We start from the raw sequence: 23,341 nt of genomic DNA on the forward strand, positions 1-23,341 counted from the left end.
TATTTATTTACCTAGTTTGCAGATGGAGAAAGTCTAGAGGTTTTGATTTAATGGAACAATAGAAAGAAGGGAATCAATCAGGTCCCTCCCTAGAACCGTAGTTCACAACCTACAAATACTGCAGATATCCAAAAGCTTTTCTAATTGGAGGTGAAAGCACCATCTGTAAGATTCTTACTTTTCCTAATGCTTGGATCTGAAAAAAGTCTCTGTACCGCGGCTCTCTTCCAAAAAAAAAATGCACCTTTTCAAGATGGCCCCAGATTGAGTGTCTGAGCCCAGCTCTAGCAGCATGAGCTGAACCCATCATGACTACGGAGCATTTACATGGAGCTCAAGCTGATGTAAAAAAGCATGAGACTGTTGGGTCTGAGGCCAGCCCGAAATGAAGGTGTCATGGAATCCCTCCTAAAAGGTCATCTTTGGCTGCCAAATACCAGTAGAAAAAGGTCAGTCATTTGCTTATCATGTCCTAGCATGGGGACTGCTGATTCCAGGCTTACCACACATCCTCATCACCATCAGTGACACCATTGGTCAGAAAATATATTACCAAAAATTCATGCAGAATATTCGTTACCAAATTAGAGCTTATTAGTTCAATGCTCCCTAGCTCCCACCCAGCGACAGTGGCTGCAGTCATGAGAATGTGTCATACATACATGCAAACATCATCGCACTTGGGTGTTTCGTGGGAAAGCCATCTGCTGCCCTAATAAAATCACCTCTTAAAAAACCCAGTGCTTATAATTACATTTTAACTCACATGTGAAAATTTCTGGGACACTGACGTGTTATGTGGGAATGTGCGGTAAGTCACAATTTTTGTGACAGGGTGGGGCAAGAGACAGGACAGCAGACTAATCATGAGTATTTTCCAGAGAGCTGAGAATTTTGTTTTAAAGGAATAGGAGAGACGCATCCTGGTAGGACCGGAGTAAGGCTCCATTTTCCGCAGGGAAATGGCTGTCAATTCAGTTGACACACAATCAATTCTTCTCCAATTTTTTGAAATGTTTTCCAATGACCAATTATATTGATGATTCTTTCCTTGCATAGCCCTATTTGCTTCTATCTAGTGTTTAAATGGTAACTTTTTTTAGCATCTCAGAGTGACCTTTTGGCTTTATTTCCAAAGCACTTCAGACAGCTTTTTTCTTTCCTATCCTTAAGGTTCATCCATATAGTAACATGTGTCAGAATCTTCTTCCTTTTAAAGGCTGAATAATAGTCCATTAAATGTATGTACCACATTCTGCATGTTCATTCATCTGTTGATGGACATCTGAGCTGCTCTCTTGTTTTAGCCATTGTGAATGATGCTGCTATGGTCATTGTGTGTACAAATATAAAGCAACTTTTTAAAAAATCCTCAGAAGCACTATAGAGTTTTTAAAACCAGAATGGTGATCGGGTCTAGAAATGTATATTGAACAATAGAGAGTATTTTTCTAAGTGTTCAGATGGGCAACTGATTGGAGGAACCATTAATTTAGGTAAGGTCTTTATATTTACTTTCATTTAAAGATGGAAACCCTCATCCAGATACAAAAATTAGCAAGTATTCAGTAAAATTATTGGAGGATTACTTTTTTCCTCTCCCACCCCCAACTACTACAAAATAAGGCAATAAAAAAAATCCCAAGCAACTGAATTTCTCTTAAGAAAGCTCTAGAAATAGGAGGCCTTTTCTTTCCATTGCTTTCTGTTTGCTAGGTTTGTAATGGCAATGATTTTTCCTCATTCTCAGTGACGGTCTGCACCTCATAATAATGCCAAAGACCCAAGACAGTGCTCCATTCACGCTGTTGCAGTTGACAACTAGGAATCACAAGGACAGCCCCAAATCCCGGTAAGACTTGTTTAGATTAGAGTCTTGCTCCATAGGTACAGACATGAACTCAGTGTGAGATGGTAAATATCAGTATAGAATCTATTACAACTTACATAAGTTGGTTGAGTTTTCTGCTCTTGGTAGTCAACACAAAGTTCTTGGTGTAACATTATATCAACTTACAGTCAGCAATATGACACTAGTAGCTAACTTGCCCTACAGGGACATTTTTCCTAGTTGTCATTCAAAGTGGAGAGCTGTGTTCAGCAACCCAAGAAACTGAATTCAGTTTAGCAACCCTAGAAGTCGAATTCTGAACCTACCATATAAGGCTTGGTTCAGAATTTGCTCTTGCATTCCAATATATGCCCCACTAATCATTAGATTTGTTCATGGATGTTTGGAATGCACTGATCATGCCAAAGAAGATCAACATTTATTGGGGTGACTGTTTTTCTTACCTATGGATTCACTGGTCACTACATTCAAGGTTGTGGTACTCTGGCTTTCTTCACTGGGATGGACTGTGCTTTCTTGAGTTGGCCCATCCTCTATGCGAAAGTCCGTTATACTCTCTGTATTTGTTGGCACCTGTTGGAGAAGTAAATGAGACAAAAGAGAAATAAAATCTAATGTTTTAAAATATATACTCATCCTTATAACAGAAAAGGATTTAAAGTGGCATAAATATATAAAATATATGATGACCTAAGTTTAAAGAGGAAACAAGAAAACAAGCAGAAATGACTAAGTGAAGATTGGAATAAAATCAAATGTACTCCAGAAATAAATATCAAATGTTGACTTCCCTAGGGTCTTAATTCTTCATCAAATACCAGGTCACTAGGCTTTAATTCTTTCTCTCCCTTGGAATTGAATGGCGTCTTTCCCTGTAGTATTTATTTGGTACATATTATCTTGTATCTTCTTTCAATGCCCTCCCTCCCCCAATGAGAGTAATAACTGGCTTTTATTGAGAGCTTACTATGTGCTAAGCTGTTTAAATACCTTCTCATTTATTCCACAAACAACCCTCTAAAGTCAATCCTATTATTAGCCCTATAGTCTGAATGAGGCCAAGAGAGATTGGACAATATGCCCAAACTCAGACAGCCAACAAGCAACAGAAGGAGGCTTAGAAGTGATTCGGTTGATTTCAAAGTTCATGCCAATGTGGCATTCGACAAATAAGCTAGTGAACATGGGGAGCAAAAGCAAAATTAGGTAAGTGGGAGCCCATCAAACTTAAAAACTTTGTGCATCACAAGACATGATCAACAGAGTGAAAAAGCAATCTATAGAATGGGAGAAAATAATTACCAATAATATATCTGATAAGGGTATAAAGAACTCCTACCACTTAACAACCATGAATCAAAAAGCTTAATTCAAAAATGGGCAAAAGGGCTTGCACGGACCCTTCCCCAAAGATGATAGACAATGGTCAACAAGCATATGAAAGATGCTCGGTATCTTAACGTAAACATCAGAAAAAGGCAAACTAAAACTACCGTGAGATGATCACCTCACTCCTGTCAAAAGAATGGAAAATAATGTGTTGGCAAGAAGGTGGAGAAACTGAAATCATTCTACCCTATTGGCAGGGATATAAAATGGTGCAACCACTAGGGAAAACAAGATAGAGGCCTGACAAAAAAATTAAAAATAAAATTCCCTTATGATCCATCAATCCCACTTCTGGGTGTACACCCAATTGAAAGCAAGATCTGGAAGACGTATCTGCATATCCATTTTTCACAGTAGCACTTTTCAGAAGACCCAAGAGTAGGAAGCAAGCCAAGCGTTCACTGACTGATGAATAGATGCACAAAATATGGTACAGACATACAGTGGAATAATAATCAGCCTTGAAAAGGAAGGACAGGGGGCGCCTGGGTGGCTTAGTCGGTTAAGCGTCCGACTTTCGCTTAGGTCATGATCTCGTGGTTCGTGGGTTCGAGCCCCGCGTCAGGCTCTGTGCTGACTGCCAGCTCAGAGCCTGGAGCCTGTTTCAGAGTCTGTCACTCCCTCTCTCTCTAACCTCCCCTGCTCACGCTGTCTCTCTCTCTCTCTCTCTCCTAGAAATAAATAAAAACATAAAAAAAAAAAGAAAGAAAAGGAAGGACAGTCTCAGATACCCTAGAACATGGATAAATCATAAGGACACTATGCAAAGAGAACTAAGCCAGGCATGAAGTATCCTTGCATGTGATTGCTTGGCTGTGCGGCACCTTCTTCTCTCCCTGGGACACTCACCAGACCTGTCGGTCCAGCAGACTCTTCTGTGTCTATACTGGCACCTGTGGTCACCACATTGTCTTCTGCACCTAGGGTCACCAAGCCATCTTCCACACCTGGTGTCATGTCATCTTCTGGCCGGACCGTGCTGGCTAAAAAAGAAAAACTGGGTCAGGGCTTAAGGTAGAAATTGTGTGGGCAGACCTAACTGGCCAGCTATAATCAGATTATTTTCTCTACCATTTCTTTTGGGGATTTTTTGGGGGGAGGGTCATCTTTCCAGCTTACCACAAACCATTCTCCTTGCTGCGCCTTTGTCACATACAAGAACCTGGTTGTTTCCATAGCAAAGCAAAGGGAGATAAATATACAAAATGGTGAAGCCACCAGACCTTTCCCACCACGGGTGACGGGGGGATAAATACCTTGCCTTTTCAGTAATGAACGGGGCTCTTCCTGGTGCCATTTCATACAATGAACTAATGCATTAGGGTTACTAGAATATCATTGAGACCTGGAAAAATTCTAAGTTGGAGTCACCTGGAAAGATTTCTAAAAATACCAATTGGCAGGCTGTATCTTAAACATCCTGAATCAGAAAGCCTAGAAGCAGATCTCCATCCCTTAAAAATCAAGCTTGCTTTCCGTTTAATTTTGAGACTGCTGTCTCCTTGAATGAGGAGAACCATTACCTCTGACCACAGACCTCATAGGGGGTCTACCTTTCATTTTGTAGTTGAGGTTAATCTCTATGGAAGACAGTAATGTACGTAACAATGCCGAGAGAGCCAATAGTATTCTTAGAGCACAGAGAGCTAAACTAATGAGGGACGTCAGTGCCCCTGACGGGGCTTCTCTGTGTTAACAGTGAATGAATGACCCTGTTGTAACAAGGAGAAATGTTTTTTAGAGGAGGAGGGGATGGGTGGGGTGGGATAGCAGGTTGAATTCCACACAAAGGTGGGGTGGGGGGAGCAGAGCAGATAACAACAGTGGCCTTTTCTTTAACCTCTGTCGCAATGATCCAGACTAACTAACGACCAAGCAAGGGCACCATCTCAACTCATCAAATAACCCTTTTCATGAGTTAAAAATCTGACTCATTGGCCACGGTCTCCCTACCCGTACTCAAGAGTGGCTCTGGAAATTCCATGACTAAATATACAGTTGCAAACTAAGCAAACATACACTCCCCAAGATCAAGAGGGGCTGGGATGCCTGGACGCTTCTCTGTGTAATTAAAGAGTCGATGTTTGCATCCAGGCAGCGCTCAAGTTAGCAATCCAGTCCTTGCCTTAAGATACCTTGTTTCTCCCTGTGCTTAAAGAGCCAAGCCAAAGGCACAGCTAATAAATAGTTGATCATAACTTCTTTGCTGATGCATCGAGGGAGAAAGCTTCAAGAGTAAATTTGCTTGTTCTGTGAACTTTCTCTTTGCATCTGGAGTCCTAATCCAGGGCTGTCAATTGATGGCTTTGGAGGAACCCCCTAAGCATATAATTTACTTTTTCACCTGGGGGGGAAATGCCTTTCACCAGTTAACAGTAAGTGAATACATTGGTGCATTCAAGTAGTTTGCCTCCCCTCCTGGCTGCTTGCTGGGGTGGGGGGAGGGCCCGCAAAGGGCTCCCACCAGCACTTAGGACCACGGTGGTAGGCAAATGTTGAATGCAAGAGGGAAATGTCCCTTTGCCAGGCAAGTTGTCCTTATTAAACACACACACACACACACACGCACACGCGCACACACACACACACCCCTACACCCTTCTTCTTTTCCTCCCCTCTGAGTTTGAACAGTTAACAAATCATCAATTTTACAAATGTTTTCTGGAGGCGGCTTAGCAAAACCATTTACTGTATGACATCTTCCAACTTTACAAAACAAAATACCCTTGCTTTAAAAAAAAAAATCAAGTACTGAATGAAGTTGGTTTGAATTCTTTCATAGAAAGTTCAGCTCATTGAAAGCGTAACTTGATAAAAAAAATTCCTTCTTGTTCTTTTCTGCTCTTGGCCCACAGAGCCAAGCACTAAAATCACCCTGAATAGACAAAGGGCGTTTTATGAATGACACTCATGATTAAGATGCGTGGCTTTTGTTTCACTGCCCTGGCATTCTTTTTGCTCCATGGGAAAGTTGATCTTTAACAAGGGATCTTCAATTGTCCCTCTTATTATTTTGGCGGAAGGCTTTCCTGGGTGAAGAGTTCCCAACCAGCCCAGCTGCCGAGTTTCCAGCCAGCAATTGATGCCCTTTTCCTTTCAACAGTGAAATTCAAATCATGTCTTGATGCCTTCATCCTCTGACTTTTTTTTTTCTTAAGACACGTGTGTGCACAGGCAATGCACACGGCTGTTTATACAAGCGCCGTGAGGAACCTACAATCACAGGGTCAGTTCTGTCGCCTGTACCCTTAGGATCACATGAATACTTTTCCTGCCTCGCCCAGGTTCACCCAGCCTGGGCGTCAGAATCAATGGAAGTTTCCAAAGACGATGACAACCCATCCATTTGCTTTGGAATTTGTGCGTAGGTGTTATTCTTTCAAAAGCTCGGCCAAATTTTATATTACCTATGAAAAGACATGATAAATCCATTTTACCCTGAGGTTCCTTAAGCTTGAGAACAAGTAAGAACTGAGGAGATGTTTGTTGGTTTGAAAGTGCTAATTATGAATCACTTTTATCTTTGCATGGAAGCCCGACCTCTCCATAGAAATTCTTCTAGTTGACATACAGTTATGGGAGGGCCTTTCATGTCAAACAGTTTAGAATTTAGATGCAAAGTAAATAGTAATAGTCCCAAGTTTTTTGTCAAAATAAGTGTTTTCAGTCTTCTGGTTTTATTGACATTTCTGATAAATGGTGGGGAGTGGTTCCATTGATTTGTTGGCCGTTAAAAATATCTTCTTTTGTGACCATTTTTCTCTTATGGTGTTCATCTTTTTTATAGTGTTGTAAGTGTTCTTTACCCCCTTAGAAATACATTCCTTGGGAGCACTTGGCTGGCTCAGTCGGTAGAGCATCTGACTCTTGATCTCAAGGTCATGAGTTCGAGCCCCCTGTTGGGAGAAATACATTCTTTTTTTTTTAATGTACCATCTTTAAAAAAATGTTTGTTTATTTATTTATTTTGAGAGAGAGAGAGAGCACGCACACATGTGCAAGTTGGGAGGGGCAGAGAAAGAAAGAGAGAGAATCCCAAGCCAGCTTCACACTGTCAGCACAGAGCCCCATGTGGGGCTCAAACTGAGATCATGACCTGAGCTGAAATCAAGAGCTGGATGCTTAACTGACTGAGCCACATACGCACCCCAGGAATATACTCTTTATAAGAGATTCTGCAAAAAACCTTTTTTTTTCTTAAACTGGTTGGTATTTGCATCTCTCTTCTGTAAGTTGTGAGCTCTGTCATTAATCAAACATTAAGATTGCTTTGTCCCCCAAATGGATCAAGAAGATGTGGTTTATCTATGCAATGGAATACTACNCCTCAAGATTATGTAAACACTCACCCAATTGTTCTTAAGGTTTTGTTCTTACATTTCATATTTCTATTTGTCTTGTGCTTCTTTTGAAGTCTGATGTAAAATGGGGATATAATTTGATTTCCCCTGAAAGACTGGCCGGTTGTCCCAATAAAAACTCTCCTTCCCCCACTGCTTCAAAACTAGCTCTCACTGAGGCAGAGGTCTTCTTTCCAGTATCGTGTCATGGTCACGGGAGTAAATTTTCACTATAAAGACCAGCTGAATGGGGCGCCTGGGTGGCTTAGTCGGTTAAGCGTCCGACTTTCGCTTAGGTCATGATCTCGCGGTTNCCACTACTTCCATGCCACCCTCTGTTTTCAGATTCTTTCCAGAATCGATTCCGAAATCTGTGCTCCTCTTACCATCAGCTCTCCCTTCCTCCTTACATCAGCTAACCGCTGCTGAGCGAATTCAGTGCCACGGGCAGAGAACGAGGAGGAAGGGTAGGCTACTTCAACAGAAGTGCACTGACGTCTTTCTGAGTTGTACCTTCTACCTAATGTGGGAGGCCCAGCTTTACAGCCAACACCCTACCCCTGCCCCCCACCCCATTTGTGCAGCCACCTAGGGTTTATTTGTTTATTATCTTCCGGCTGACTTTATTTCAAAATGGCCCGTGGGTGAGTTGCACTGGCATCACTGTCCCCTTTATCAGATGAAGAAAGTGAGGCCGACAAAGATCTCTCCTTGACCAAATTCTACTTAGCATCTCTGTCCATCCTTGCAAGAGTCTGGTTTCAACAAGAGTTTGAAATCAGCTCCCAATTGACCAAGTTCCCCACCCCCCACCTTTCATGTCTAAGTGGTAGGTCTGCCTTTAGAGAGATCAAGAATCCTGTCGGGCCAGTGTAGCAAGAACCCCCTACCCTTGATGTGTCCTCTCTGTAATTGTCCATTCACTGGCCCCCAGCCCCAAATACTCTGCTCCTTGGTTATAAACACCAGCTACCTTTGCGATATTTTGAGTTGAACCTTATCTCTCACCCTTATTGCCATGGTCTTGAATAAAGTCTTCCAACTGTTTCAACAAGCGTCAGGATAATTGTCTAATATTGGAAATGAAATGAATTGCCCAGTTCACCTGGTTGGTGAGCAGACACCAAACCATATGTTGTGACAGCTCATCCATGTAGTCACCGACACAACAAAAGACTTTGTGCCACTATGGCCGTGGTGGCCCGGAAAGCCCACAGCCTCCACCCTGGGTTCTAACATCCTTCCTCTTCACCCCCCATCCTCTCATAAATTATAATCCTGGTTGTTAGAAGCAACTGCCTCCTCTGGATCACATGTCCTCTTATGAAATCCCATCTGGTTAGAATCTTCCAGTCTGAATTATGTAGGAACCAGAATCTCAGCTTCCTCAAATGAGTCCCTTTGAGGACCAAGCTTTCTGAAGTGGTAGAGTATAGAAGGAAGGGGTGACCTGCTTTATAAGACTGTGGCTCTTTCAGCAGCTCTCCCATGCTCTGCCAATGAAGGCGGCAGCAGTGATCAAGACTGGAATCTTCCCAAGGCTCACCTCTATATCTCCCGAATGGTCCCTGTGTCCCTACTATGCGCTAGGCCCCATTCTGGGCCCTTGAGACAGAGGAGTGAACAAGGTGAGGTCTCTCATGGATTTAGGTACCATTGGCTGTGGGGGGTGGGAGGATACTTCCAACAAGCAAACAAGGAAAATCTCAGGATAGCTTTTTTCCACCCCCTTAGATCTGTCTTCAAAGGGCACTTTCCTGGGGAGGCCTTTCCCCATGACCCACTGAAATTCCCTCCCTCCACCCACCCTCACACGTATACCACAATACTCAACCACTCGTGCTGTGAATCTACTAACTGTGATTCTACTAACTGTGATTCTACTAACTAGCTGTCCCACTAGAACCCACCAACGATCAGAAGAAAATACAAACATTGGAGCCAAGAATTCATTTTAGCACCTGTGACAGCTCCATTGAGAAACAACATTCAGACTATGAGCGGATGTACGGACTATATGATGCTGAGTGTTTAACTGGACTTCCGCTTATCTCACTAAAAAGAACCACAAAAGTCCCCTCCCTAAGCTTAAGAGTGTCTGTCTGGTTTCCATGTCCACGTGAGGGAGAAGCTCCCTGCTCTCCTCTTTCTGCTGACCCGAAGCCTCAAACGTGGACAGCTGGAGAAGCGGCTTCCACAGCATTTTATCTTGAAATGGGAAAGTTGATTTTAAAAATAAAGAAGTCACACGCTGAGTTACCCTTAGGGTTTTCAAAGAAAACCTGCGGGGTTAGCCAACAGATTAAGGCAGTCTTTCGAGTGCCTGGTGTTTTCTAGCATCTTGAGCAGCGTCTAAATGCACAAGTAAGCCTTTGAAGATGGGGGACTACAGGGCCATGGAATGGTTTTCATGGCCACTGGGAAATAGAATGCTCTTTTTTTTTTTTTTTTACGACATCCTAGGAAGTTCTGGTTTTCCCCTGTAGGAGAAACTGTGGGATAATTAATAAGCAATTAATTCTAGCATTCCCCACCCCCTAGTTACATTTAGGATGAAGTAATGCTTTTAGAAAGAGGTCAAAACATCTATTTGGAAAACAAAAGCAAAAAATGCCTGCTTCTGTTCCTTTGCCCAGACATATGCCTCTGCATATCACTTTTCTATCATGTCTCAGTACTGTGCTCCAAAGCCTGAAGATAAACACACCCAGAACTGTGGAAAGGTGCCAACCTCCAACATTTTCAAGCACCCTGCGGACCACCCACAGCGATCCCCAGATACTCAGATCTTCATACAGCTCTTCATCTCAATTCAAATGGCCCCAATGTAGCTGTTTGATGCTGTTCCCTTAGTTACCACCGAGGGGGTTTCTGCACCCAGAAGAAAGCTGTTAGGACTTAGCTTTTATTCACCACATCATTTGAGTTACTCCTCTCATCCTACAGGCTGGTCCATCCTCTGACCCTTGTGAAGACTTTCCTTGGAATACTGAAAACCACTTGCTGACCCAGAGCTGTGTGCCGATGTTCAGCTCCTGGCAGATACTGGGTTGTGGTCAGTACAATCACTGATGTGGCCAGAGGGTTCCTCTCTAAGCCACCCCTTCCACGACTCCCGGTAAAGTGCTTACTGGATCAAAAGTGTGGCCATGGAAAATCTATGCAGGTTGGCCCTGCCACTCAGCATCCCATAGTGATTTTTCTCCAGGCTGCACACTGCTACCCAGGGCTACACGCTGCCCCATATTCTCAGTGCTTGGCACCATGGGAAGCATTTAGCAGATGTCTGTTGAGCGACTAATGGAAAGAGCACACTGATACCCAATTAGGACGTTTCTTTTGAATTATCCCTTATACTACAGTCTTCCTGCCCTGTTCACTGTGCTTCTCTCAAGATTGTTAAACACCTTCCCCTGAACACGGCTGAAAATAGAACAGTGCCCCTCTGAGGACGAGCTCTATGGCTTTGCTGTTCAATCTGTGATGAGCAGCGGCCTGTCCTTGCTCTGTGTCCCATCCTGGGAGTCCCCGCAGGCCCAGACCAATGGCGAGGTGTGACCATCCACTGTCAGCACTGGGGACAGGTGCCTCTCTTGTGAAATTCAAGAGAGACGTGTCAAGGCTGAGATCACACAAGGGTCACTAGTTCCTCTGAAGAAATCAGAAGAAATGCTACACATTAAGATTTGGGGCAATGTTCCCTGACTTCAGAGAGGGGGTGTTATGCACAGTGCCCCCAAAGAGGTGGAATTCTGAAGATCTCTGTAGCTGAGCATGGGCAGTAAAGAAGAAAGAGGAGCTCATGTGGCTGGGAACTCAGCTTTCAATTCCATAGTAAGGACTCACTCCAAGTCACGGACAGGTGGATGGAGTCGGGCGTGCAGGCTGTTAGACATGACACCAGGCTTCCCAGCCACCTGAGTTCTCTCTCTCTCCTGATGGGGGGAGATCAGCTGAGACCTGCTGTGTGCCTTTCACACATCTTCACAGTTACTCTCCATGACTATCTGAGAAGTAGGTATTTTATTTTAATTATTTTTTAGTCCAGTGTAATTAACATACTGTGTTATATTAGCTTATATAGTGATTCATAATTCTATATATTACTCAATGCTCATCACCTTAAAAGTTAGGAATTTTTTGAGTTTATAGTTGAGAGTTTCTTGTTTTCTCTCTTTTTTCCTTTGTTTTGTTTCTTAAATTCTACATACGAGGGAAATCAGAAGGTATTTGTCTTTCTCTGACCTGTTTCACTTAGCATTATACTCTCTGGATCCATCCATGTTGTTGCAAATGGCAAGATTTCATTTTTTAGGGGTGAGTAATAGTCCACTGTACATACACCACGTTTTCTTTATCCATTCATCTACGGATGGACACTTGGGCTGCTTCCATATCTTGGCTGTTGTAAATACGGCTGCAATAAACATTGTAGTGCATGTATCTTTTTGAATTAGTGTTTTCATTTTCTTTGCATAAATACCCAGTAGCGGAATTATTGGATCATATGGTAGTTTTGTTTTTAATTTTTTGAGGAACCTTCCACACTGCACTACTTTGCATTTCTAAGGAGGCAGGTATCATAACAATGGCTGCTATTTTTGAATTTACAGGAAAATGTACAAAACGTGGTATCAAGCACTCACTCCTGATCTTTACAAAAGCCTTGCAAACTAATGTCATCCTCATTTTGAAGCTGAAGATGGTGAGGCTGAGAGCAAACTGCCCATGTAGCCAGCAAGTGGTGACGCAGGGATTAGACATCGGATCTGTCAGACTCCAAACCCTGCTCGAAGCACTGTGTCCCGCAGCCCCCCTTTATACTGGTCACTTTTTGGCTGCTCCCTTCATATTCTCTCTACTTCATGTGGCAAGGGCTGGGGTGTGGCTGAAACAGCTCTGTGGGCTTCTGGATGCCAAGGGCACCTGCAGTTTCATCTTCCGCCTGCACTGTCATCTAAACCCTACCTATCTGCGGGGCGCCTGGGTGGCTCGGTCGGCTAATAAATGTCCGACTTCGGCTCAGGTCATGATCTCGCGGTTCGTGGGTTCGAGCCCCATGTCAGGCTCTGTGCTGACAGCTAACTCAGAGCCTGGAGCCTGCTTCGGATTCTGTGTCTCCCTCTCTCTCTGACCCTCCCCTACTCACGCTGCCTCTCTCTCTCTCTCTCTCTCTCAGAAATAAATAAAACATTAAAAAAAAATGTTTTAAACCCTACCTATCTTCTTCCTGGCCCAGGTGCGAGGCTCCTTCCCTTAGAGCCTTCCCAAGGTGCCAAGAGAAAGTAATTCCTCTAAACTAGCATAGGGCTTAATAACACCGACACGGACTACTTTTTCTCTGCCAGCATCTATAAGCTTCCTGAGGACAACATCCCCCTCTGCTGTAGGATTACAGCCTCCCAGCATGGCCTCTGAGCTGAATGAATACACGAATATCCACACTTTTCAGTGTTCACAAATCAACGTACCCATTTACTGCCGCGCCACCTCCCCCCCCAACCACAAACAGGGCCTAGGACTCTCGAGCATTAAAACTGGATGCTGCTGGTTACAACCTCAACCAAGATTACTCAGCCTGGGGAGAGGTTTTCTCTGTTGACCAAGAGCAGAATGTTCTCCGTAAAAGAGGAAATGAGTTCAGCTTTGTAAACTGGAATCAACACCTCTGTAATAATTTCTCTGGAAATGGCTGGGTCCGGCGTCCCGTTTGAAAGGCCACCTCATAGAGAGGACTGCTGAGTGCTTGAAAAACCAAATGACTAAAACCTGCTTTAGAAGTCCTGCCCCGGAGCAGAGCATTTCAACCGGGTGGCAGAGCTTTTGGGAAACACCCACCATCTGCTCGGAAACTGCTCAGAAACTGAGCTTCTGATTCACTCAGGGCCGTCAGCTGAGCGGGCCCCGGTTTTGCAAGAGTGAAAAGAGAAGCCCCTTTGGATCTGACCTCACCATCCACCCATGCAGCTCGCAGACAGCCCAGCTGTGCAGACGGGAGGATGAGGCCTTGCAGGAATGTGCAGAATGTGGCTGTGTTTCCATTAGCTGCCCTTGGCCTTGATCCTGAGCCTGGCTGGGGAGTTTGAAGTGTGCTTCGGCAGATTATTAAAAATAATTGTTCTTCGCTAGGGGAGGGATCTCTTCCAACCCTCCTTGCCACGTTTCTCCCCTTGTTCTGATGAATGGGGAGGAGTTCAGGCAGTAAACTGTGTCTCCAGGGCTTACTTCCGATGCCATCTTGATGATCTCCCCAGGTGCCCGTTGGATACATCAAACTGGATGTCCTACTATTACCTCGAAGTCACTGTGTCTAAAACAGAGTACACAAACTCGAACTCCTTATAACATTGGTTCCAAACTTACCAGCCCTCCAGCCTGGGTTTTGTATTTCTATTACCTGCCTCCTTGTCATTTCTGCCTGAAGGCTTGGATCACTGTTTCCTCCTGACAAACGTTTACGACGCACCAAGCATATGTTCTTTTAAGGGCTGAGTAAGGCCTGGGTCTGGCTCTCTTCCCTAACGGGCAAGAGATATATACACATAACTAACATACAGTGTTAAGAATAGTCAAAGCAATCTTGAAAAAAATCAGAAGAGGAAGACTCACACTTCCCAACTTCAAAACTTACTACAACACTAGAGTAATCAGGACTGTGTGGCACTGGCATAAAGATAGATGTATAAAACAATGGAATGGAATTGAGGGTCCAGAAAGAAATCCATCCATTTATGGTCAATTGATTTTTGACAAAGGTGCCTGAGTAACTCAATGGGGGAGAGAACTGCCTTTTCAACAAATGGTTCTGGGACATCTGGACAGCCACATGCAAAAGAACAGAGTAGAACCTCTACTTCATATCACATATATAAAGTAATTCCCAATGAGTCAAAGCCCTAAATCTAAGATCTAAAACTATACAACTGTTGGAGGTAAAAATAAGGGTAAACCTCTGTGACCTTGGATGAAGCAATGGGTTCTTAGGTGTGACACCAATAACACAGGCAATAAAAGGAAAAAGAGATAAATGGGACTGCATCAAAAATTTTAAAACTTGTGTTTCAATGGACACCATCAAGGAATTGAAAGGGAAGGATATTTGCGATTCATATGTCTGATAAAGGTCTAGTAAGCAGAATGTATAAAGGATTTGACAGGGGAACCTGGGTGGCTCAGTCCATTGACTGTTTGACTCTTGATTTCAGCTCAGGTCATGATTATCAGGGTTGTGGGATCAAGCCCTGAGTTGGGCTCCACGTTGAGCATGGAGCCTGCTTCGGATTCTTTCTCTGTCTCTCTCTGCTCCTCCCCTGCTCACATGTAGGCATGCGCTCTCTCTTTACCTCAAAACAAATAAACATGGTTTTAAAAGAATTCAACAATAAAAAGACAGCTCAATTTTAAAATGGGAAACGGATTTCAATAGACATTGCTCCAAAGGAAGATATGTAAATGGCCAACAAGTGCCTGAAAAGATGTTAAACGTCGTTAGTCATTAGGGAGATACTAATCAAAATCACAATGGGATACCACTTCACACACATTAAGATGGCTTCCATCAATAAATGAAATGAAACAAACTAAAAACCGAAAATAACGAGTGTTGGTAAGGATATGGAAAAATTGGAACCCTTTCTCATCTCTGGTCAGAATGTACAATAATGCAGCCACTCTGGAAAAACAGTTTGGCAGTTCCTCAAAAAGTTAGACGTAGTGTTACCGTGTGACTGGGCAATTCTACTGCTAGGTGTATCCCTGAAATGAAAACATACATCCACATAAAGATTTGTACATGAATGTTCATGGCAATATTATTCATTACAGCCCCAGAATGGAAGTGATCCAAATGTCCAGCAGCTGATGACTTGGATACATAACAGATGGCATATCCGTCCAATGGAGTATTACTCAGCCATAAAAAATTCATAAAATTCTGACACATATGCCACAACAGGAATGAATCTTTGAAATCATACAGAGTGAAAAGAAGCCAGGCACCAAAAGCCACATCCTGTACAATTCCATTTATATGAAATACCTAGAGTAGGCAAATCTATAGACATAAAAAGGAGATCAGTGGTTGCCGGGATGAGGGGAGGGGGAAATGGGAGCAATTCCTAATGGTTTGATTAATTAATTAATGATTTTATTTTTTAATGTTTTTTAAAATTTATTCTTGAGAGAGAGAGAGAGAGAGAGACTGAGCATGAGCGCAAGAGGGGCAGAGAAAGGGAGAGAGATACAGAATCCAAAGCAGGCTCCAGGCTCTGAGTTGTCAGCACAGAGCCTGATGCAGGACTCGAACTCACAAGCTGTGAGATGATGACCTGAGCCGAAGTAGGATGCTTAACTGGCTGAGCCACCTAGGTGCCCCATTATGATTTTATATTTAAGTAATCTCTACACCCAACGTGGGGCTCAACCTCACAACCCTAAGAGTCACACATTCCACCAACTGAGCCAGCCAGGCACCTCTGACTCTTCAACTGAAAAGGGTTAATTTTATGATATGTGAATTACCTACCAATAAAAAAATGTTAATAGTGTTGTGTGGTAAGAGGTAAATAGTAAGAACACAGGAAATGAAGAGTAAGAAATGAGGAAATACTGAGCTGGCTCTGATTCTCCCAAATCTGACCTCGACTCCCCACCCCCACCCCACTGGTCCCATAAACTAGATTCAATCCCATATAGTTCCTGTCATCATTTTTTTTTTCTGACAACTGTTATTCATGGCCCACTTCACTCCCATTTGCTATTACTGCCTGTTGTCTACCAAAAAAGGTTCAACTCTCTCACTCGACAGGAGCTTGTCCTTCTCCCTGACTTCCCTTCCTCAGACACCACTGAGCCTTCGTGCATCTTCCCACACAAACTTCACCTCGTTCTAACTTCTGTGCACTTGCCCAAGCAGTCTCTCCTGAATGGACTGTCCTTCTCTGCCACCTTGTCCAGCCAATCCTACCATTTTTCACAGTCAAGATTGATTCCCATCTGCCCCATGTGGTTTTTCCCGACTGTTGACGACCACAAGAATCTCATCTCCAAACTGTGAGCAGATAATGGTGTGTGCTGCTCCGGACATGCATTTTATGTTGTCTTGTGGGTTCTTTTTACGCATACTCCACACACACTGGTCTTGCTTCTCTCTATGAACTGCGATCCCACTTCGTGCTTCTTCTTTCACTCTTAAAGCTCTTTTTAAAAGAATTTTTATGTGTTTTTATTTATTTTTGAGAGACAGAGTACAAGCAGAGGAGGGGCAGAGAGAGAGGGAGACACAGACTCTGAAGCAGGCTCCAGGCTCCGAGCTGTCAGCTCGGGGCTCGAACTCGTGAACCACGAGATGAGGACCTGAGCCGAAGTTGGACGCTTAACCAACTGAGCCACCCAGGTGCCCCTTAACTCTTTACTTCTTAATGGAATGTGTGTCCTGTAAATGTGTAAGGGGGCAGGACCATGACCTTCGGTTTAGTACCCCAACACCAGCTAGTTTTTCAATCTGAAATATGCATCTAACAGATAACAAATAGTGTTGCTACTAAGGGGTACTTGAAGAAATCAATTGGCTGACTTCTCTGGGTGTCCTTGGAAACCTGGACCCCACGTACAGGTGGTGGTTGTACTGAGTGGTTAGGAGCATGGGTTCTGGGCTTGGGCTGCCCTGATTCAAGTCTCGCCATTGCTATTTACTGCCTGCCTGTGTAAGTTGCCAAACCTCTCTGAGCCTCTTCACATGCAGCACTAATCCTCCTGCATGGATTAAATGAAGTAGGGCTTGCAAAGTGTTGGAAATTGCTAAGCACCCAGTAGATGTTAGCTGTTATTATATAATTACTGCTATTAACACCACCATCCAGAATCTAGTTCCCTTGGCTTTTTACCAGAAATTTAATCTTACTATGGGGTGATCCAACTCAGATGATACTGTTTCCCATTAGGCAAATTCACAAGAGGCCAGGAAACCAAATAGTTTATTTACAACAGGAGACAGTTTTCCCGTGCTCTACACAGCATGCCCTTCTCAGGAGTAAAATACCTGGGAAGCTGTTTGGTGTTTATAAGACAGAGGCAAAGGGTGGGGTTCTTGGGTGGAATACATTTCCAGACTGTGATGGAACAGGGGTCTCTGATTCATCATAGAACAGTTACCGTGACTGAAATCAGAACACCCACACCCTCACATAGGACATCTCACAAACTAGCTGTAAACAGGGATTACATGTGCCTTGCCTGACTCACAAAGCAGTCACTCAATACGTACTTGGTAAATAACTGAATTCCTTGGGCAAGGCAGGTTTACGGTCATCAAATCCCCATCACTTTTCTTTCCCTTTCTAGATTCTCAGTAAACTGACACCTTCTTCCTCAGGCAGGATACTATTCATTGGATGACAGCTTTTAATGTTAAGTTGTGTTTTATTCTCCTGGATAGAGACATTGTAATGAATTGGAGGAAAATGCCGCATTCTCGTCAGTAATGTGTTTATACATCTTCTAGTGCCCCCTCCCTGCTTCCTATCTGTAGTCTATGTAACTGACAATATTTTTTAATGTTTTTTATTTATTTCTGTGATAGAGAGACAGCGTGAGCAGTGGAGGATTAGAGAGAGAGGGAGACGCAGAATCTGAAACAGGCTCCAGGCTCTGAGCCGGCTGTCAGCACAGAGCCTGACGCGGGGCTCGAACCCATGAACCTAAGCCGCAGCCGGACATTTAACTGACTGAGTCACCCAGGCCCCCCTGTAACTGACAATATTTTGCATACTATAAATGTTAACGATGTCAGTCATTACCCCCCTGCGCTCAGTGATTCTCCATTGCCTGGGGCATTGGCAGCTCTACCGCCCCCCCCCCACCCAAGTCGAGAGCCCATCATCCTCCAGAAAGATGATTATCTTTTTGTTGATTTTTTCCCCCTCTCCGCATGAAATAGAGTGTTTCCCCCAAACAAGTTCAGTCTGCAGCTCCCCAGACAACTAAGTGAATGAGGTGCTCAGGTCTGCAGACTTCCGTTTGGACTGAGCGTGATTCCCCTCAAAGGACAAACCCACCTCCCCTGAGCAGTTCCCCAGGAAAAGGCACCCAGCCAGGCAAAAAGAAAGGAGAGCCTGCCCACCCCTATCTTTGAAGCTCTAGAGAATTCTTGCCTTGGACTGGTCCGCCCGTCAGGTGCCAGCGGTTGATGGGCCCTGGAGTGCGTCAAGGAGGGAAGAAGCAGTCACCTCGTTTTCCCCACCTGGATGAAGTGGGAGAATTCCAGTTGTTCCCTAACCTGGCTCCATCTCATAGCCCTCGGATCAAATATGTGATCTCTTTCCTTTCCCCGAAAGTTTTAAGAAATCAATAGGGAATGGATTCAGAATTTCAGTCAAGATTGCTTTATCTCTTGCCCACCCCTATGGGAATCCTAAGATTGATCTTGATAACTGTTGACTTGGCTGTAGAAAGGCTCCTCACCCCATTCCCCCCAATCATTTGATTGTCTTCCAATAAATCGCTCAAGCTGGGTATTTCCTTCAGGGGTTTCAGGGTGGCGGGAATGACACGGTTTCCTTTGAGAGCCTTGCAAGACCTTATTAAGATTGCTCAGATGACTTTCACCAAGGTGGTGTTAGGTATTTGAGTCTTTCGTCTCTCTACATCCTCCCCTGAAACATCTCCACACGTTGTAGCCTGGCATGCCTGTTCTTGGAGCCAGAAATATGACAAATATTCAGATAAGCCAAAGGAATTTAAAGCACAGGTCCGTTGCTCTGCTGGGGAAGACTTCAGGGAATGCTTTGTAATGTTAGGTGTGCCTCTCCTGAAAGTGCACGTGGCTCCAATCCTACACCTGGCCCTGTACCAAGCACTTAGGAGATGCTGGATTACTATATGGGGAATGAATTAATGAATCCTATTTCAACACCCTGTGGCATCTTCATTCTTACAGGAATGTGATGCCAAGTATTTAATGTAAAGGACTTCTTTTACCTTAATATATATTTTTAAAATTTTCATGTTTAAGGCCCTCAACATGACATGAACCTTTAATTTCAAGTTCAACTTTTGGTTCTTACATGGTTTTGCAGTGTAGTGAAGAGAGCCTGGGGTTTGGAGTTAGACCCATTTCTGAAAACCAGTGCTGGCATATTCCGAAGATAATAATGTATAATTTGAGGAGCTGCCGTGATTAAATGAGGGAGCCGTGACATGCCTAGCACATGGCGGCGGGGGTGGGGGGGGTGGTAAATGGGAGCGAGATGGTGTCCTCTCTACTTGGCCAGATCGCTCACTGTTACGTCAAGGTTTTGGGGCTCTGGTAACTCACTAGTTACTCATGAACCATTCCTTTTAGAGGCCAGAGAAAGAGAGGAGTGACATACCTCCACTCAGCCAGGGCCCTGCCTTATTTGCCAAGTCCTGACTTAGCCTTCTCATGCTTGGATACTTCTTAAAAATGTGTTTTTCTTCATTAAATGCTATTTTGGATCGCACACACCAGTGTAAGGCATAGGCTTCCCTCGCAAAGGCTCTGACAGACCTGGTGTTTATTAAATGCTCGACGGATGTCTTTAAGTTCAACAAAAACTCTCAGCAACTCATGAAGATCTCAGGGCCTCTGAAACCAACTGCCAAGAGTTTCAGGGAAATCACAGGGAAATTTGTTCACCGCATGATTAATCCTGGGTGGATTGGTCCCGGAAAAATCACATGTGGGTCTGCAGCAAGCAGCAGCCTGCAGAATTTTACAAAAGAAACTGTAACGGTTAGGCCCCGAAGTACGTGTTTTGGATGGAAGTTCAGAGCGAGGGCGGGGCCTGACAATGGAGGCTGATGCCAGATGTACACACAACAGAGCCCCTTTGAATCCACTCACTTCCAAAGAGACGACAACACATGGGACCAGATTACAAAACTGAACCAGATTATACACCAGAGGAGGAAAGCCCAGTAGGCAGTGGGATCCTGTAAGAAGGATAATAAAATTCATCCCCATAATTACCCCCAGCCCAACTCCCCAACAGGACCCACAATAGCGCAGCTCAATGAAGTTATTCATCCATATTCACATCGCCTCAGTCATTATCCTCAGACAAAACCCCTCCTGGGCCTCAGCTGCTCGCAGGCAGCAGANGAGTTTCTAGTACCAACTGTGCTGCTGGTTTTTTTGTTTTTCTTTTTGTTTTTGTTTTGTTTTTTGCTTTTTGTTTTTTCAGACAAAGTTTATAGATGCCTAGGTCATGTTCACCCCTCTGGCAAACCACTCCCCTTAGAGTACATCTGACATTCAAAAACTGGCTTCAGGATAATTACAGCCAACCCTTTCCTAGGAGGAAACAGAGGATGCTGCCGGGCTGTTGCCTTTCCTTAGCTAAATTGGGATGCGGCTCAGTTTGGGGCTGTCCCACACCTTGCCCCGGGGAGCACAAAATGGTGTCCTTTGCACACTGTCTCGCCAGAAGGGAAATGTAAGCAAAGGGCAGAGCTGTGTATGCTGCAGTGGAAAGAGAAGTTCCAAAGATAGGACCTGCCACGAATAGCCCGCGGCCCTGTAAAGACAGTTGCTCAAGTCTCTCTGAAGCAGACGGCCTGGCAGGGAGTCATACACCCTGTATAATTTCCCCAGGGCTGGGTATTATTGTCTTCGCGTGGAATTATAGATGCCTAGGTGAGGTCCACCCCTCCCACAAGCCACTCCCTCCCAGAAGGATTTTCCTCGTATGAGACCTTCCTCTATCCTCCATTTGGAAAATACAAGAGTTTACCTTCCAGCAACTTCCAACACCAAAGATCACTAGTTAGCTTACAGTTCCTCCAGCCAATATTTAGTGAACAGCTACTACATGCCGGATATTGTTTTGGCCCTGGGGATCGATCGAGAGAGACTAGGGCAGAGCTCTGTTCTCTAGCGCTTATATTCTACTTGGGAAACAGATAGAAACAAAAACCCAAGAAAAATCAGATGTAGACAGATGGACATGGACGTCACCCCCCACCCCCCAGCGCACACCAGGCAGAAAGAGGCAAGGTGAGAAGGGGATGGGGGAGTCAGAAGAGGGAAAGGGGAGGGGGAGGCAGAGCTGACGGGGCAGGTGGAGCCCCCACCGGCAGATCTAATGCAGTTAAAGTCCAAGGAGACACCAACACTCACTCAGTCGTTGACTTTGGCCAAGTTCAACACATGACCCCAAACCAACTTATACCTCAAGGCTCACAACACTGCGTCACGATACTCAGGAGCCCTCACCCCAGTCCTGCTACACGCTCAGTCCTGTTACGAGCATGATCCTCTCCGCGGAAGATAACTGAGGCCTCTTCCAGACAGTCTCACTGATGGGGTCCCCAGGGTGTCCAACACGTTGCGCACAGGGTGTAAGGCCTGGCTGTCGCCAGAGGGAGACCATCGCTGCACAGGGGAGTCGTCCCCACCCCAGTAGTGCTGAATGGCCCTCCTGATACACGGGGCCAACTTCTCTGAAGCCATGTGCATTCCTCCCATGCACAGCCTCACAGGAGAGCCCTGCCAGCCAGTGGAGGGCTCCTTGTTTCTCTCCTTCTACCCTAGGTCTCATGAGCTGAGGGCAGCTGAGCTGCCCTGCAAGGACCTCCCTCTCTGCTCCCCACCCCTGCTGCCTGTGGATGCGGGGGCTCCTTGCACCCTGCTCAGCCACTGCTTTGGGGCCCGGCACCAGCTAATAAGCCACTGTGTCTCCTTCTCTGGGTCTTCTAGACTCACGGGCACACACGCACTCCCAGCCCCCCTCTCCTCTCCTGGGCAACTTCAAATACCAGGCCCAGGCATTCCAGCAAGTCCCAGCTCGCACTTATCCCCACCCTGCCTGGAGCCGTTCCGCTGGGTCTTGCTTACCTCCTTCTGCCGGGACCCAGAGCCACGGGCTTCCCAAAACCAAGAGCAGAACTGGCACCTTCCACATCTTCTTGGTTGACTGGTCCTCTTTGGGGCCGAGCAGCTGGTGTCTGTGCCAGGGGAAGATTAAAAAGCTCTGCAGCCAGAGGCCCTCGCCCAGTGGAGCCAGAGAGTAGGGGCTGGAAGGCGGGGAGCGAAAGCCTCGGGGCGGGAGGGGTCCCCAAGCTTCCTTCCCCCACAGCAGCAGGGAGCAAACTTTGCAGTTGGAAACTTTGCGAGAGAGCGAGAGTGGAGTCAGCATTTATCTGTCTCTCCCGAGGAGGGGCGGGGAGCAGCTGGCCCTAAGGTGGTCCCAGTCCAGGGCTCCCTAGGACCGCCCTCTGCCTCTGTTTGGCTAGCGGGAAAGCGATGACCTCAGGCCAGGTTTAAAGTTACAGGGCTGCAGCTGCAGGGGGCTGCCAGGGCCAGCTTCGGCCCGGAGCCCCAACGGGAGGGAAAGGGGACTCATGCAGTAAGCAACTTATTTTTTTAATATTTTATTTTATTTTATTTTTTTTTTTTTTTTAAGAGTAAGGCACAAGCCTACGTTTTTCTTGTTAGGAGAAGTAAACTCTTCCTTGTGTGGCCAGTAATTTTAGAATCAAGCATGGGATTGTTCTGGCAAATATTGAATTTGATGGCTTTTTAAAAAACTGGCTGTCCTCATCTGGGTGGGCCGGAGGCGGATCAGGCTGGTAAATTGTGCCCTTGTCTGGGGAGCCCCCCCAAGCAGGCGGCTCTGGGTGTCTGGCTGCCTGAGGGAGATGGTGGGGATCTTGGGGGACTCCCTGGATCCGGAAGTTTTAGAAAAAAGGCTGAGTTTGAGATCTGCTTCTCCTCACTTTGGACGTAGTGCTGTGGTGTCGG

The 23,341-nt window shown here is 45.1% G+C and overlaps 1 protein-coding gene across 2 annotated transcripts in view; it reads right to left on the reverse strand.

Annotated features, from left to right (window-relative positions):
• Positions 1-22,757, reverse strand: part of PDPN (podoplanin) — a 27,313-nt gene extending 4,556 nt beyond the window's left edge. For both annotated transcript variants that reach the window (XM_077775640.1, XM_077775638.1), the window contains exons 1-3: positions 22,436-22,757; positions 4,091-4,224; positions 2,296-2,425 (exon numbers count right to left, since the gene is read on the reverse strand). In XM_077775640.1, the coding sequence (XP_077631766.1) occupies positions 2,296-2,425; positions 4,091-4,224; positions 22,436-22,736 (565 nt within the window). In that variant the 5' untranslated portion in view covers positions 22,737-22,757. The remainder of the gene's footprint in view (positions 1-2,295; positions 2,426-4,090; positions 4,225-22,435) is intronic.
• Positions 22,758-23,341: the final 584 nt, after the last annotated feature.

This window comes from Crocuta crocuta, unplaced genomic scaffold (genome assembly GCF_008692635.1).
Source record: "Crocuta crocuta isolate KB4526 unplaced genomic scaffold, BGI_CrCroc_1.0 scaffold127, whole genome shotgun sequence".
NCBI classification, from domain to species: domain Eukaryota; kingdom Metazoa; phylum Chordata; class Mammalia; order Carnivora; family Hyaenidae; genus Crocuta; species Crocuta crocuta.